The sequence below is a fragment of the Procambarus clarkii genome, chromosome 31, assembly GCF_040958095.1.
Source record: "Procambarus clarkii isolate CNS0578487 chromosome 31, FALCON_Pclarkii_2.0, whole genome shotgun sequence".
Lineage (NCBI taxonomy): Eukaryota > Metazoa > Arthropoda > Malacostraca > Decapoda > Cambaridae > Procambarus > Procambarus clarkii.
Window position 1 is genome coordinate 34,408,201 of NC_091180.1, and position 17,500 is coordinate 34,425,700.

General features: G+C 45.4%; 1 protein-coding gene across 1 annotated transcript in view; it reads right to left on the minus strand.

Moving 5' to 3' along the window:
- Positions 1-17,500, minus strand: part of LOC123752123 (homeobox protein unc-4 homolog) — an 85,721-nt gene that overhangs the window by 7,615 nt on the left and 60,606 nt on the right. The window contains exon 2 of the mRNA XM_069334704.1: positions 13,735-13,907. Coding sequence (XP_069190805.1) covers positions 13,735-13,907 — 173 coding nt within the window. The remainder of the gene's footprint in view (positions 1-13,734; positions 13,908-17,500) is intronic.

Genomic DNA, 17,500 nt, shown 5'->3' on the forward strand with positions numbered 1-17,500 from the left:
TAACTGGTTAGGAGGTGTTAAAACTTGTTCGAACGTTGTACCAACGTCGTAGTTTCGGTGTGTGTCTGGCGGGATGTCCTCTTGGTCTAGCTTCTCTCGATTTAAAGAGGCTGTGAACAAATCCACAAGGGCCGTGACGAGGGTTCGAACCTACGTCCGAGAGGATCCCAGACGCTGCCTTAATCGTTGATTTGTTCATTTGATGCATCAGGCTATTGTGATTTCTGTGTGTAAAGAGGCTCTCTTTATTCATATATTTCTCTTAGTATTTTGCATGTTGTTATCAGATCCCCTCTGCCCCATCTCTCTCCCCAGGGAGCCAGTCGGCCGAGCGGACAGCACGCTGGACATGTGATCCTGTGGTCCCGGGTTCGATCCCGGGCGCCGGCGAGAAACAATGGGCAGAGTTTCTTTCACCCTATGCCCCTGTTACCTAGCAGTAAAATAGGTACCTGGGAGTTAATCAGCTGTCACACGCTGCTTCCTTGGAGTTTAGGCCTGGTCGAGGACCGGGCCGCGGGGACACTAAGCACCGAAATCATCTCAAGATAACCTCAAGAAGATAAGCTCTCGATTAAGGATATGAGAATCTGTTGCCTTAACCTATTCTCGTAGCAAAGTTATTTTAAAGTTTAACACTTGTAACACTTGTCTTGTTACAAACAATACAACTCTTCAAGAAGTCCTTGTATAGGGGTTTAAATGCCGTTCAAATGTTTGATGAATTCTTCTGTACTGCCAAAATGATCTTCATGTATGCTTCTGATATTAGACCTGAAATTGAATCTATTCCCAGGCTTTCAGTCTTTCATATTCTTGTAGGAGCCTTTCCCTTATGTGCAGACTCGTTCTGATCTTCTCTCTCCCTTTCCTATTCTGGTTGATGCTATTCTACACTTGATGGGGTTGATCTCTAACAGCCATTTTTCTTCCCACACTTGGAGTTTGTTAAAGTCTTCATGTAATATTTTACCCTCATCATTGTTAAGCTTAGGATGTCGTGGTGGTTGGTGGTGAAGGGTAAGGGTGTGGTGGTGGTGGTAGTGGTGGTAGTGGTGGTGGTGGTAGTGGTGGTGGTGGTAGTGGTGGTGAAGGGTAAGGGGTGTGGTGGTGGTGGTAGTGGTGGTGGTAGTGGTGGTGGTAGTGGTGGTGGTGTTGGTGGTAGTGGTGGTAGTGGTGGTGGTGGTAGTGGTGGTGGTGGTGGTAGTGGTGGTGGTGTTGGTGGTAGTGGTGGTTGTAGGGAAGCTGCCAGCACATCCCCCACAGGGACTCACGCACACTACCACACCAGTACTGAACCCATCTCCCCCTCGCCACAAATTACTAGGAGGGGGGGGGGGGGGGGGAGTGGCATGTATAATTGATAACCAAAGGCGGGCAAGCAAGGGGGGGAAAGAGACCGCACGGGTTAAACAATGTGTGTGTGTGTGTGTGTGTGTGTGTGTGTGTGTGTGTGTGTGTGTGTGTGTGTGTGTGTGTGTGTGTGTGTGTGTGTGTGGTGCCAAATAACCCTAACCGCTCTACATGGCTTAATATACAAAAGTCCATTCTTACCTCACAACAAAATCGATTGTGCTTTAAAAAAAAATAAATGATTATTTTAACAAATTAATTCACCCATTATAATATTAACACATTGTACTGACTTGAATTTCGAACGTCATTAGTGCGAACATTTTTGTATTTTTTGAATATTCATTGGGCGAACTTTGAATTTTCGAACTTCACATTTTTCGACCTATAGCCTAACCTATATTGGGCAGCATTGAAAAATAATCAATATATTAATGTAAAATCATGTCTGAAAATAAATAACCCAATTATATACAATTATAAAACACTCTTATACCACCAGGTAGGAAAAAATACATTTTTTTCCTATACAAGAGCCTCAAATCTAGACAAGAAGTTGTATGAAACTTGTGTCTCTATGTCATGGTGTATATAGTATGTATACGTATATATACATACTTATACATACGTATACAATATGTATCCCTGTTTGGTGAGCAGCCAGGATTGTCTGAGCCCACCTCACTGCCTGGGAATAATTGAAAAAAAATTATATAAAAAAATTAAAAATATATATTGGGAAAGGAATTGATATTGAAGGGTTGGGAGTGGGGGGGGGGGTGGGGAGAAGCTCCCTGTTATATCGCTTGAGTTCTTCTTTCTAGGGCTGACTAATTCTGTTGTTCTAATTCTGTTGTTCTAATTCTGTTGTTCTAATTCTGTTGTTCTGTTTCTGTTATTCTAATTCTGCTGTTGCAATTCTATTGTTCTAAATCTGATGTTCTAATTCTGTTGTTCTAAATCTGTTGTTCTAATTCTGTTGATCCAATTCTGTTGTTCTAATTCTGTGGTTCCAATTCTGTTGTTCTAATTCTGTGGTTCCAATTCTGTTGTTCCAATTCTGTTGTTCTATTTCTGTTGTTCCAATTCTGTTGTTCTATTTCTGTTGTTCCAATTCTGTTTTCATATTTGAACACATTCTGTGATATATCCCTGCTCTCAGAGTATATCTTTGTCACATACCTGTGAGAGATATACCTGCTCACAGAGAATATACCTCCTGTTCGACACCTTCATTAAAAAAAACAAGGAAGAAATAAGGAAGCAGAAGGAAGGAGTAGAATAGATAAGACACAAGGAAGAAGTGGAATAAGGAAACACAAGGAAGAAGTGGAATAAGGAAACACAAGGGAGGAAAGGAATAAGAAGACATAAGGAGAGGAGATGCAATAGAGAGTTAACAACAACCTTACCTATAGACCTCAAGTCAGCAGGTACACTGAACTACCCTTCAGGGCGGTGGGAGCCTGGCGGCTGAGTGAACAGCGCTCGGGATTCGTAGTCCTGAGGTTCGGGGTTCGATCCCCGGTGGAGGCGGAAACAAACGAGCAAAGTTTCTTTCACCTTAATGCCCCCTGTTCACCTAGTAGTTAATAGGTACGTGGGAGTTAGACAGATGCTACGGGCTGCTTCCCGGGGGACGGGGGGGGTGTAACGAAAAGGAGGCCTGGTCGAGGACCGGGCCGCGGAGACGCTAAGCCCCGAAATCATCTCAAGATAACTTCAAGATAACCTCAAGAAGCCAGGCCATTTGTAGTACGTGTTTGAAGCATTTCCGAACAGAAGCGATGGTAACATTGACAAATAATTTGTCTTTGTAGTACGTGTTTGAAGCGTTTCCGAACGGAAGCGATGCACTGTTCGACATATGTTCGAACATAATCGGCTGTTGATAGTTTGTAAATCTTTTCCATTCATAAACCGTGAGTTTAGTGGCTGGTTTGCCCATCATTTGGCCTTTATTTACGAGGACGGGCGGTACACAGGGGGGCTTCAAGTTTCAGTTGCTTCTCCATGAAGCTTCATTTAGAATCAAGCTTCATTCACGGGGCGACAGCGGGAGACATCATACATCACGCCTGTTTCCTGCCAATTTTCTCCTGTTGACGCCAGGAGCATACGCCAGGGAGCACTTGACTAAGCGTAATGACATTGGCCGTCTAGAACCACCCTCCCCGCCTCCGCCAGGCTATGTTGAGGTACGCTGCTGTGCTCCGCACTCCGGGGTAACTCTGTCTAAGTAATTCTCCTTTATGACCCGAAAGTGGACTCGATCGCCGGCGTTTCCTTTCTCGTTAGCTCCAGAACACACGCGCACACACACACACACACACACACACACACACACACACACACACACACACACACACACACACACACCCACACACACACACACACACACACACACACACATACACACACACAGTGTGTATACCACATATGTAAGACCAATCCTGGAGTATGCAGCCCCAGCATGGAGCCCGTACCTTGTCAAGCACAAGACGAAGCTGGAAAAAGTTCAAAGGTATGCCACTAGGCTAGTCCCAGAACTAAGAGGCATGAGTTACGAGGAAAGGCTGCGGGAAATGCATCTTACGACACTAGAAGACAGAAGAGTAAGGGGAGACATGATCACTACCGTCAAAATTCTCAGAGAACTTGATAGGGTAGATAAAGATAAACAGTTTAACACAGGTGATACGCGAACAAGGGGACACAGGTGGAAACTGATTACCCACATGAGCCACAGCGACGTTAGAAGGAACTTTTTCAGTGTCAGAGTAGTTAACAGGTGGAATGCATTAGGCAGTGATGTGGTGGAGGCTGACTCCATACACAGTTTCAAATGTAGACATGATAGAGCCCAGGTGAATACACACACACACACACACACACACACACACACACACACACACACACACACACACACACACACACACACACATGTACACACATGTACACACTTGCGAACGCGCACACACGCGCATTTAAGCTCCTCTAGGCTCTCTTTCCTTTCTTCTCTTGCTATCTCTTTTGTCCCCATTTCTTATTATACCTCTTCCTCTTCCCTATTTAACTTTCTTCAGTTTCCTTCTCCCTCTTAACTCCTGTGACATACTTCAACCTCCTCCCCCATCTCCTGACATTCTTACCTTATACATATAACATTCCTCTACCTCACTTTTCTTTATACCACGTGATGATGGTCCAAAATGGACCGAAACGTCGTTGCTGCTTCGTTTATTTTCAGACGTGTGGGTTGAGTGCCTAAACCCCCCCACAACAGTTCCTTTAAACCTTCATGATCTAATATCTCCTCTTAGTTTATTCATACACCAAAACTTCCTCACCAAGTTTTGGTTAAGATATGAATGAAAGACGCTACAGAAGGCCTATTGGCCCATACGAGGCAGCTCCTATATATATATATATATATATATATATATATATATATATATATATATATATATATATATATATATATATATATATATATATATATATATATATATATATATATATATATCCACCCCCAATCTCATTTATATACGTGTCTAACCTACGCTTGAAACAATCAATGGGAATCCTACGTCTATTATGTTACGGGGGTTAATGGGTTCCACACCAATAGAGAACCCGGTTATCGAACCAGTTTCCACCAAGACCCTCATCATCAAGAACCTCTTTCCCCTCTGATCCAAGAACCTCCTTGCCTCTGGGGTCTGTTGTTATTGTTTTGGATTGAGCTACGCACAACGAACTGTCCATGTAGCACGGGCTATGGTGAGCCCGTAATTCCGTTCTAGTGAGCTATGGTGAGCCCGTAATTCCGTTCTAGTGGGCTATGGTGAGCCCGTAATTCCGTTCTAGTGAGCTATGCTGACCCCGTAATTCCGTTCTAGTGAGCTATGCTGACCCCCGTAATTCCGTTCTAGTGAGCTATTGTGAGCCCGTAATTCCGTTCTAGTGAGCTATGGTGAGCCCGTAATTCCGTTCTAGTGAGCTATGGTGAGCCCGTAATTCCGTTCTAGTGAGCTATGCTGACCCCGTAATTCCGTTCTAGTGAGCTATGGTGAGCCCGTAATTCCGTTCTAGTGAGCTATGCTGACCCAGTAATTCCGTTCTAGTGAGCTATGGTGAGCCCGTAATTCCGTTCTAGTGAGCTATGCTGACCCCGTAATTCCGTTCTAGTGAGCTATGGTGAGCCCGTAATTCCGTTCTAGTGAGCTATGGTGAGCCCGTAATTCCGTTCTAGTGAGCTATAGTGAGCCTCTTGGTCTCATTCCCTGGCTATTATACATTCCAATTGACCTCGTAAGTCACGCAAGCTTAGCACTCTATTCTCGCACCACGTGACTCTATACTCTATTACCACACGTGGGTAGTCTAGTTGTACTCAACAGTCCATCTCTGCTCTCCCCTCACACAATTCATCAACGATAATACCACACTATCACCTTATAAACTATTTCGTGCCACGAAATTACCTTCCTACACGTTAACAAATCCACAAGGGTCGTGATGAGGGTTCGAACCTACGTCCGGGATGATCCCAGACGCGCTTTATTCGACGGCGTCACGACATGGTAAAAAGAATTGCAACCTCGAGTCCTACACGTGATTCAATACTACAGAGGAAGAAAACTATGCCCTGAGCGCTTTCGTTAATCAGGAGAGAGAGAGAGAGAGAGAGAGAGAGAGAGAGAGAGAGAGAGAGAGAGAGAGAGAGAGAGAGAGAGAGATGAAATAATTAGGTACAGACACGTCATAAATATATAGGCTCCTGTTGTTGTATGTAGTTGATATCTGTATAGCACAAAGATATCACAATGGCGTGATATATCAATGACAATTATTTGTCATTGATATATCACGCCATTGATATATCCATAACAAAATAACAACGACACGATCGTTGTTATTTTGAGCCAGTGGGGGGATTCGAACCAGCGTTTTGGTGATTCCCAGACACCTGCCTTAACCGCCTCAGCCATGATGGTACAAAAGGCGAACAACCCTGGAATTCTACTGAATTCACAAGGAACTTCTGGGGGTCCCCAAATCTCCCAGTGAATTGATATATCAGGAATTGATGTTAATTGATATATTACGCCATTGTGATATCTTTGCTATCTGAGTGAAGCCTAAGAGTGTGAGCGCCATTACTGAAAGCCAGAGTGTAGTCGGGTTGGCCTGTAAAACCCTGGTTGGGCACCGGTTTTGGGCTTCCAAAAGCTCCTAGTGAGTTCAGTAGAGTTCCAGGGTTGGTTATCTTGAGATGATTTCGGGGCTTTAGTGTCCCCGCGGCCCGGTCCTCGACCAGGCCTCCAATCCAAGGAAGCAGCCCGTGACAGCTGACTAACACCCAGGTACCTATTTTGCTGCTAGGTAACAGGGGCATAGGGTGAAAGAAATTCTGCCCATTGTTTCTCGCCGGCGCATGGGATCGAACCCGGGACCACAGGATCACGAGTCCAGCGTGCTGTCCGCTCGGCCGACCGGCTCCCAAAGTTGGTCAACTTTTGGCATTCATAAACTTTTCAGTAATTTTAGCATAATTTAGGGCGCGGATTTTAACATTTTCATGACTTAACAATACATGTTATTCCCTCCTGGTAAACTTTAATTCACAATAACGTGATAAAGCAAATGAACAAATCCACAAGGGCCCGTGATGAGGGCTCGAACCTACGGCACGGGATGTTCCTAGAAGCGCCTTAGTCAACTGTTTCACGACATGGTCAAAGGAATTGCAACCTGGAGTGCTACTGCACCCACTAGGATCACCGAAGCTTCTCCGAAGCCCAATCGGGGTTTCACACAATTCCTCCCCCCCCCCCCCTGCACCTGGGCTCCGTCAACTAGATATTCTACCTCAACTCCCTGACTACAATTCACTCTTTATACAACTCTTGTGATCATGTTATGGTACAGTTGACTAAGGCGCATCTGGGAACATCCCGTTATCTTAAGATGATTTCGGGGCTTTAGTGTCCCCGCTGCCCGGTCCTCGACCAGGCCTCCACCCCCAGGAAGCAGCCCGTGATAGCTGACTAACTCCCAGGTACCTATTTACTGCTAGGTAACAGGGGCATTCAGGGTGAAAGAAACTTTGCCCATTTGTTTCTGCCTCGTGCGGGAATCGAACCCGCGCCACAGAATTACGAGTCCTGCGCGCTATCCACCAGGCTACGAGGCCCCTAGATTCGAACCCTCATCACGGCCCTTGTGGAGTTGTTCATTATTTATTCTGATATTTTGATTGGACACTTTAACATATACACTAATTACCAAATTGAAGTGTTTGTGTACAAACATAATGTAACATTTAGAATGGATTTGTTAAACTTTAAGTTTTGGTGCAAAGTTTGCTGTGATTGTCCACTGTTATATGTCGTTATTGTGCAATTATTTTGCGTGATTGCACAATAATATTTTTACTGTGCAATCATGTGAAAAATAAGGACATATTTTTTCCCAGACAGGAAAATATGTCCTTATTTTCCTGTATCCAACCACTTGGGCTGGACGGTAGAGCGACGGTCTGGCTTCATGCAGGTCGGCGTTCAATTCCCGAGACCGTCCCAACAAGTTGTTGGGCACCGTTCCTTTCCCCCCTCCCCCCTCGTCCCATCCGAAATCCTTATCCTGATCCCTTCCCAGTGCTGTATAGTCGTAATGGCTTGGCGCTGTCCCCTATTAATTATCTCTCTCTCTCTCTCCTGTCTCCAAGATTTTCTTTCATGAAATCGTGTCGGGGTTGAGGGGGAATAAAGTAACTCAGGGATAAATATTGTTTAACTTTAGGATTTTAAAAGAATTAGAATAACGTCGAGTAATTATGAGGAGAAAACGCAAAGTTAGCATGACTATATAGCAATCGTATATATATATATATATATATATATATATATATATATATATATATATATATATATATATATATATATATATATATATATATATATGTCGTACCTAGTAGCCAGAACGCACTTCTCGGCCTACTATTCAAGGCCCGATTTGCCTAATAAGCCAAGTTTTCCTAAATTAATATATTTTCTCTAATTTTTTTCTTATGAAATGATAAAGCTACCCATTTCATTATGTATGATGTTAATTTTTTTTTATTGGAGTTAAAATTAACGTAGATATATGACCGAACCTAACCAACCCTACCTAACCTAACCTAACCTATCTTTATAGGTTAGGTTGGGTTAGGTAGCCGAAAAAGTTAGGTTAGGTTAGGTTAGGTATGTTAGATAGTCGAAAAACAATTAATTCATGAAAACTTAGCTTATTAGGCAAATCGGGCCTTGCATAGTAGGCTAAGAAGTGAGTTCTGGCTACTAGGTACGACATATATATATATATATATATATATATATATATATATATATATATATATATATATATATATATATATATATATATATATATATATATATATATATATATATATTGCAGTTTAGTTCATTTGGGCTAGATTGATTACATTTACTTTCTCTAAGTTGGCTAAAGTGCCATGGTGCGTTTAAGTTTTAGGTAAGTGCAGAGAGAGAGAGAGAGAGAGTGAGAGAAAGAGCGTGTAAGCAGCAGAAATGTTTATAAACTCTTTAACAATTGCTTCCCTTTAGAAACTATTTACCAGGCTCCCCCCCCCCCCCTAAACTCTCACTCATATCTTCCCATGTGGGTAAACCCAGGATGGTCCCTGTACACACTCACGTCAGTAGTTTCAAAAAGTTAAACGCCAAAGAGTGCTGGGAAGACGGGACACCACGAGCGTAGCTCTCATCCTGTAACTACACTTAGGTAATTACACACACACACACACACACACACACACACACACACACACACACACACACACACACACACACAGGTCCAACAATGAGTGAATGGTCCAACAAATTGCTGTTGAAGTTCAACCCGAGTAAATGCAAAGTAATGAAACTAGGCAGTGGAAATAAGAGGCCAGACACAGGATACAGAATAGGAAATGAAGTACTTAATGAAACGGACAGAGAGAAAGATCTAGGAGTTGATATCACACCAAACCTATCTCCTGAAGCCCACATAAAGAGAATAACGTCTGCGGCATATGCGAGGCTGGCTAACATCAGAACAGCGTTCAGGAACCTGTGTAAGGAATCATTCAGAATCTTGTACACCACATATGTAAGACCAATCCTGGAGTATGCGGCCCCAGCATGGAGCCCGTACCTTGTCAAGCACAAGACGAAGCTGGAAAAAGTCCAAAGGTATGCCATTAGACTAGTCCCAGAACTAAGAGGCATGAGTTACGAGGAAAGGCTGCGGGAAATGCATCTTACGACACTGGAAGACAGAAGAGTAAGGGGAGACATGATCACACCCTATAAAATCCTCAGGGAAATCGACCGGGTAAACAAGGATAAACTATTCAACACTGGTGGGACGCGAACAAGGGGACACAGGTGGAAACTGAGTACCCACATGAGCCACAGTGACGTTAGAAGGAACTTTTTCAGTGTCAGAGTAGTTAACAGGTGGAATGCATTAGGAAGTGATGTGGAGGAGGCTGACTCCATACACAGTTTCAAATGTAGATATGATAGAGCCCAGTAGGCTCAGGAACCTGTACACCAGTTGATTGACAGTTGAGAGACGGGACCAAAGAGCCAAAGATCAACCCCTGCAAGCACAAATAGGTGAGTACAAACACACACATTCACACACAAACTTAATCCCAAGAAAAGGGATTTTTAAATGACTTCAACAACCTTCGACTGATAACTGCCTCGTCCCAATCACAACTACAGTCCCGAGAAATCCTGGTAATGTGCCTTTTGATGAAGCAGCGAACAACGGCCACCGGACTCCACAATAACCCCAATTACCGGCCAGAACAGTGTAATCACCTGACGCTTTTTGCGACATGCAAAGCGAAATCTGACACGATTGTTACTAAAAGAGGGGGGGGGGGAGGGGAAGGGGGGGGGGGGGGTTAGACATTAATGACTTATTCAATTTAGTGATAATTGACGGAATATTAAAGGTTGACTGGTTAATAGTGATTTGCTTTATCTTTCTCTATCTGTCTCTCTGTCTCTTTCTGTCCAAGTGGTTGGGCACCATTCCTTTCCCTGGCCCCGTCCCATCTCAAATCCTTATCCTGACCCCTTCCAAGTGCTATATAGTCGAATTGGCTGGTGCTTTCCCCTGATAATTCTCTGTCTCTCTCTGTCTCTCTGTCTCTCTCTCTCTCTCTCTCTCTCTCTCTCTCTCTCTCTCTCTCTCTCTCTCTCTCTCTCTCTCTCTCTCTCTGTCTCTCTCTCTCTCTCTCTCTCTCTCTCTCTCTCTCTCTCTCTCTCTCTCTCTCTCTCTCTCTGTCTCTCTGTCTCTCTGTCTCTCTCTCTCTCTCTCTCTCTCTCTCTCTCTCCTCTCTCTCTCTCTCTCTCTCTCTCTCTCTCTCTCTCTCTCTCTCTCTCTCTGTCTCTCTGTCTCTGTCTCTCTCTCTCTCTCTCTCTCTCTCTCTCTCTCTCTCTCTCTCTCTCTCTCTCTCTCTCTCTCTCTCTCTCTCTCTCTCTCTCTCTCTCTCTCCTTTGGATCAATAATAAATTAATCCACGTAATATGGCTACCGGTGCAGGAAGCACACTGGTATATATATGGCTACCGGTTCCGACTCCCTTTCCTCACTACTAGCAATAAATAGTTTACAATCAAGTAATAACGTGCTTGTCTCAGAAGCCAGACATAGCCAAATCATCTCAAGATAACCTCAAGATAGATATAGTATTAGGCGTCCATCAGTCTCAGGAGACTATGGAGTTGCGCTCTGATTGTCAGTCTGGCGTGGCCACTCCAGGGCACAAAGCCTGGGTAGGTTGATACGGGGGAGAAGCTGTTACCATGCAGCAGGTCCCCCCCCCCCCCCCGTTTCCTCCTGATAAGGGGGTGATCCTGTCAAAATGTCGTGGATTCCTTCTCACATTGGCCTGCAGGAACATGACAAAGTTGACGCCCTTGCTAAGGCTGCAGTAAATAAAGACAGTATTGAACGGAATTTGAGTTATCAAATAGGTCCCTTAAAAGTGTCATTAGACGAGAACTCCTGGATGAATCTGATGAAAGTAGAACAGTGCAAACTGGAACTAGCAGGTCCAGTGTTTATCACAATGAAATGTGTGAAGTAAAACATGTGTTTTACAAGTAACAAAGTCAGTAGACTAACAGGTGTTGTCACAGCTCGTATAAGACTTGGCTACAAGTATCTCTGGCAGTTCGGCTTGTATAGGGATCTAGATGAAGTAAAGTGTAAAGTGTGTGGACAAAGACAGGGACACACACTCGAACACTATATCTTGGATTGTAATAAAATTGAGCCATTTAGAGATAAATCTGAACTCACTATGTATGATATGGCAACCTATCTTATTACCAAGGATAAAATACCTGAAATCCTTGCACTGTATCCATATTTCGCTCCCAGTAGATAAGCGACATATGAGATGAAGAAACAAGTAGTGTGTTGTGAAGACTAATAATAAACAGCAGCTCCCTTATGACTGTAATATCTCCAATGATCAAACAATTATGTATTAGCGATAAGACCAACCATTAATGTATAATGACTTACTGTAAATATACAGCTCTTGAAATAGAACATTCTCTGTAACTAGCTGACATGTAAGTATAAGGTGTGAAGGATAGATGAAATTGTTTATGTAATAATATCTCGGTTGAGGTCTGATAAAGACATTTTGTGCCCTCTGTAATGCTTTTTTGCGCTACCGCTCACAGGATGAGTATGGGGTGCACAATAAACTATCCAATCACAACCTGTTCATCCTCCGCAAACATTGATATGTTGCCAACCCACTCACTCAGGGGGATCACTGCCGCATGCTAGCAACAACAGTGGTCCCCAGGACACAGCCTTTTGGGGAATGTTTCGCTTCTCAACATTTGACCTGTTCGAAATGTGTTTTGTTTAGCTGTGAATCAGTACTCCCGCTTCTTTCTTAATCAGTTGAATGTCTTGCTAGTTATCCCAGCTTGCTGCTCTTACTTGTGTAGCACTCTTCCACGAGGAGGAAGATTAGGAGGAGGAGGAGGAAGATTAGGAGGAGGATGAAGATTATGAGAAGGAGGAAGATTATGAGGAGGATGAAAATTAGGAGGATGAGGAAGATTATTAGGAGCAGGAAGATTAGGAGGAGGAGGAAGATTAGGAGGATAAGGAAGATTAGGAGGATAAGGAAGATTATGAGGAGGAGGAAAATTAGGAGGAGGAGGAGGAGGAGTGAGTCAGCCCATGAACAGAGGGCAACCCCCCCCTCCCCCCACCCCCCAAGACACGACCCCACACACAAAAAAAGGTTGAACTATCAGTCAATGGAGTTTCTCATTTGCAGGAACAATTTTCCACTTTAATCTGACAACATATCCCAACAACCAATTGAATGGTTCTCCTCTCAGAGTGGCATTTGCATCAATTGTTTGACGCTAAAATTACACAACTTTGCTTCGGCGTCTGAGAGTCTCTCTTTTTTTCTCTCTTCTCAGGGCATAAGATCTCAGACAAATCTCCCGCAATGACTATTGTTAAAGCTGCGCTTTGGATTTGAGGCCATTTTTCTTGGGATTGGAAGGATTGGTAAACAAGGATGTTTTCCCCTTGCAAGGAGGGAGATGTCTCCATTCTCTTCAGCTCAGATGATGTTTATTGATGTCTTTAGTTAGACTGTTGGTAATGAGTTTGATGTAGCGGTGGTGCAGGTCGACGGCTTCCTGCTGGGCTCAGGGTATCGAACCTGCTTCGCCAGGCGAACCAGAACGGGCTGAAGAAACAACAGCGCCAGACGGGAAAGGAGAACTTTCAACACTCACACACTCACACAACCGCTGACCTCTTCAAAACAAGCCATTGTTCAAAATATTTTTCGTCTAGACAATTTCGCTGTTTGGTTCACCGCTTGATCACCTTAAGACACACAAACAACACAAAAAACAAAAGCAGGACCTTTGGTTTGTGAGGAAGTGTAGCCGACCTTGTCATTCAGCGGCGGGTGTTCGAGTCTCCTAGTGCCCACGTGATAGAGATATATTTATTTATATATATTTATATATATATCCTAGGACTAGAGAGATATTTGAATTAAAGTATGTATTAATATTTCATCCAAGGTGTTAGATATTGTTACAGATTCATTACTAGTAAAGTACTCACTGTTACTCTGCTGTTTTTCACTGAGTCCGACTCATCACTGGTGGGTAAGGTACTCACTGTTACTCTGCTGCTTCTCCCTGAGTCAGACTCATCACTGGTGGGTAAGGTACTCACTGCTACTCTGCCCCTCCCTGAGTCCGACTCATCACTGGTGGGTAAGATACTCACGGCGACTCTGCTCTCGGTGAGTCCCAGCCTCATGGCCAGAGCCTCCCTCATGAAGACGTCGGGGTAGTGTGAGGCCTCGAAGGCTCGCTCCAGCTCCTCCAGCTGCCACGAGTTGAAGTTGGTCCTCGACCGTCGCCGCTTGGCTGCTGCGTCGCCGTCTGCGTCATCCAAGTCTGCGGAGAAATGGGGCCATGACCACACAAAGTCTGCGGAGGAATGGGGACCTGACCACACAAAGTCTGCGGAGGAATGGGGCCCTGACCACACAAAGTCTGCGGAGGAATGGGGCCCTGACCACACAAAGTCTGCGGAGGAATGGGGCCCTGACCACACAAAGTCTGCGGAGGAATGGGGCCATGACCACACAAAGTCTGCGGAGAAATGGGGGCCCTGACCACACAAAGTCTGCGGAGGAATGGGGCCCTGACTACACAAAGTCTGCGGAGAAATGGGGGCCCTGACCACACAAAGTCTGCGGAGGAATGGGGCCCTGACCACACAAAGTCTGCGGAGGAATGTGGCCCTGACCACACAAAGTCTGCGGAGGAATGAGGCCCTGACCACACAAAGTCTGCGGAGGAATGGGGCCCTGGCCACACAAAGTCTGCGGAGGAATGGGGCCATGACCACACAAAGTCTGCGGAGGAATGGGGCCATGACCACACAAAGTCTGCGGAGGAATGGGGCCCTGACCACACAAAGTCTGCGGAGGAATGGGGCCCTGACCACACAAAGTCTGCGGAGGAATGGGGCCATGACCACACAAAGTCTGCGGAGGAATGGGGCCATGACCACACAAAGTCTGCGGAGGAATGGGGCCCTGACCACACAAAGTCTGCGGAGGAATGGGGCCCTGACCACACAAAGTCTGCGGAGGAATGGGGCCCTGACAACACAAAGTCTGCGGAGAAATGGGGCCATGACCACACAAAGTCTGCGGAGAAATGGGGCCATGACCACACAAAGTCTGCGGAGGAATGAGGCACTGACCACACAAAGTCTGCGGAGGAATGAGGCCCTGACCACACAAAGTCTGCAGTGAAATCGACTATCAGAAGCCACCAAATTGGGCAAAGTAGAACCATCAGTGAGACACCTGTGTGACCTCACCTGGGCCAAGATTCATCCACAGCCACTGACGAAACCTGTTCATCTTTCCTGAATCATCACGGCGACTTTGTTTACGTTTAAAAGCTGATGAGCTCTGAAGCGCTTCGAGGTTGTTTACAACCATAATATCCTCGGGTTGTGAAGTTTCAAAGCTCGTAAGCTGTTTACTAGATAGTAAACAGAGCCGCCATGGTGAAGGGAAGATCAACAGGTTTCGTCACTGGATGCGTATAAATGCCTACGAACAGAGAGTTGATCTTCGTGAGACGAAGAAAGACTTCACAGGTCATCAATCTCTTAGAATACTTGTTGAATAAAGTGGTTTGTAGATACCACTTTACCACAAATTATATGTAGATACATATCTACCCCTCCCCCCCCCCTTCGCCACATTCGACACAATGATCAATAATTCCTCGACTTCAGATCGACACCTGCCCCCTATACAACCTGCGGATTGATTGATTAGTTGAGAAATTGACTGAATAATAGAGATTAAAGCTACCCAAGATATGGCACGGGCATGAATAGCCCCGTAACCTGTTGTTTTAGATTCAGCTACTCAGAACAAAAGTTCCAAGTAGCACGGGCTATGGAGAGCCCGTAGTGGACTTACCTGGCACAGGCGCGAGGCTGTGTATGTGTCCCCCGTAACCCCCCCTTGCAAGCTGTCTTATAACCCCCTTAATACTGCCCCTTCACTATACCACCATCACCAACGCCCTCACCATCACCGTCCTCACTATCCCCCCCCCCCCAGCAGCACCAGCAGGCGGCTACAAGGAGACTCACCTCAGCAGGAAACTGATATCTTCATCAGCTGGCTATCGCGACACCCCCCGCTATTTAGCCAGGCCGCAAGTTGGAATTATCCAAAGAATAACAACTTGATCAGTCTGACTCTGCTGGCATAAGGAACAGGCGAAGGAGGCCCCTCCCCCCCCCCCCCTCTCGGTACATACGAGGCCAAGCGACTCTAATTTAAGGTGTGCACCTTGCCACCCCACAGCAATTTCGGCAAGATCAAAGGACATAAGTAAAGCAGTGGCGCTCTGTCACGAGACCTCCTGCTCCCCCCCTCGGCCCCAGATCATGGATTATTTTACACACTCGTAACTCCGCTAAGGAAAATGAATCACGAGCAAATACGATACATAACGCAAGCGCTCAATTAATATCACTTATCGGGCCGGCGTAACTCTTCCTTGGAATGTGTGGCTCAGAGAATCGACAGCAGAAGTGGTCGATCGAGGCTCCGTTCGACGGCGCTGCCGAGCTGGGCAGGTGAAGGCCCGGGCCACTCACTGTGGCGTAAATAATGCCAACCCTCTCATCTTCCCGAGAGTCGGTTGTAAGGGCGTTAGAACAAGTGTAATTAAAGCGAATAACAAGCCCAACGGTCGGGTCTAATTCGCACCCAGACCCACAAATCAATTACAGGTAGAGCGCGGGAAATAACACAGTAGGGGTACTAATTCAGGGTTACCAGCGGGCCGCGGAAGATACCTCTCGGTGATATATATATATATATATAATTATAATTATATATATATATATCACATTTATATAGCGAGGTAATAAGTCCACAATTCCCAGTGTGTTTGCTGCAGTCACTGAACAAAATAAAAACCCAGTTTAATCATTAAATCTTAATCAAATTGAGGAATGATATACAAGAGGTTAACAGATCGATTTGCAGAATACATATCCTGGCCCGGTGATAATCCCGGGTTGCCAAGTAGACTTACACAAGCGTCTAGACTGAAGAGATAAACTACTTGAAGCCTACATAGTTCCTCACAGTTGATTTCTCAGCAGTGAAAAAAGCAAACAAAATACATACACATATACATATAATAATTTAATGACTGTGCTAGAAATAATATTTCACTGCTCAAGTGCGGTGAATTTACACACACGACGCAAACAAATGCGGTTCGCTTGGACCGGAAATCCCCAAGGGTAGAGGAAATTTACCACTGCCAAATCGGTTCTGCGGTCAAGAGTGCGTGCTGTATCCCCCTGACTGGGGAGACACGCTGCTCTAGTCTGCGGCTGTCTGCTGAGCTTGTAACACTGGACTCCGTCTGCGGCTGTCTGCTGAGCTTGTAACACTGGACTCCGTCTGCGGCTGTCTGCTGAGCTTGTAACACTGGACTCCGTCTGCGGCTGTCTGCTGAGCTTGTAACACTGGACTCCGTCTGCGGCTGTCTGCTGAGCTTGTAACACTGGACTCCGTCTGCTGCTGTCTGCTGAGCTTGTAACACTGGACTCCGTCTGATGCTGTCTGCTGAGCTTGTAACACTGGACTCCGTCTGCTGCTGTCTGCTGAGCTTGTAACACTGGACTCCGTCTGATGCTGTCTGCTGAGCTTGTAACACTGGACTCCGTCTGCTGCTGTCTGCTGAGCTTGTAACACTGGACTCCGTCTGCGGCTGTCTGCTGAGCTTGTAACACTGGACTCCGTCTGCGGCTGTCTGCTGAGCTTGTAACACTGGACTCCGTCTGCGGCTGTCTGCTGAGCTTGTAACACTGGACTCCGTCTGCGGCTGTCTGCTGAGCTTGTAACACTGGATTCCGTCTGCTGCTATGGAGGAGAAGGAGGAGGGGATGATATCATATCGCTCGCTGGATCCGTTATCTTCATTGCCAACGT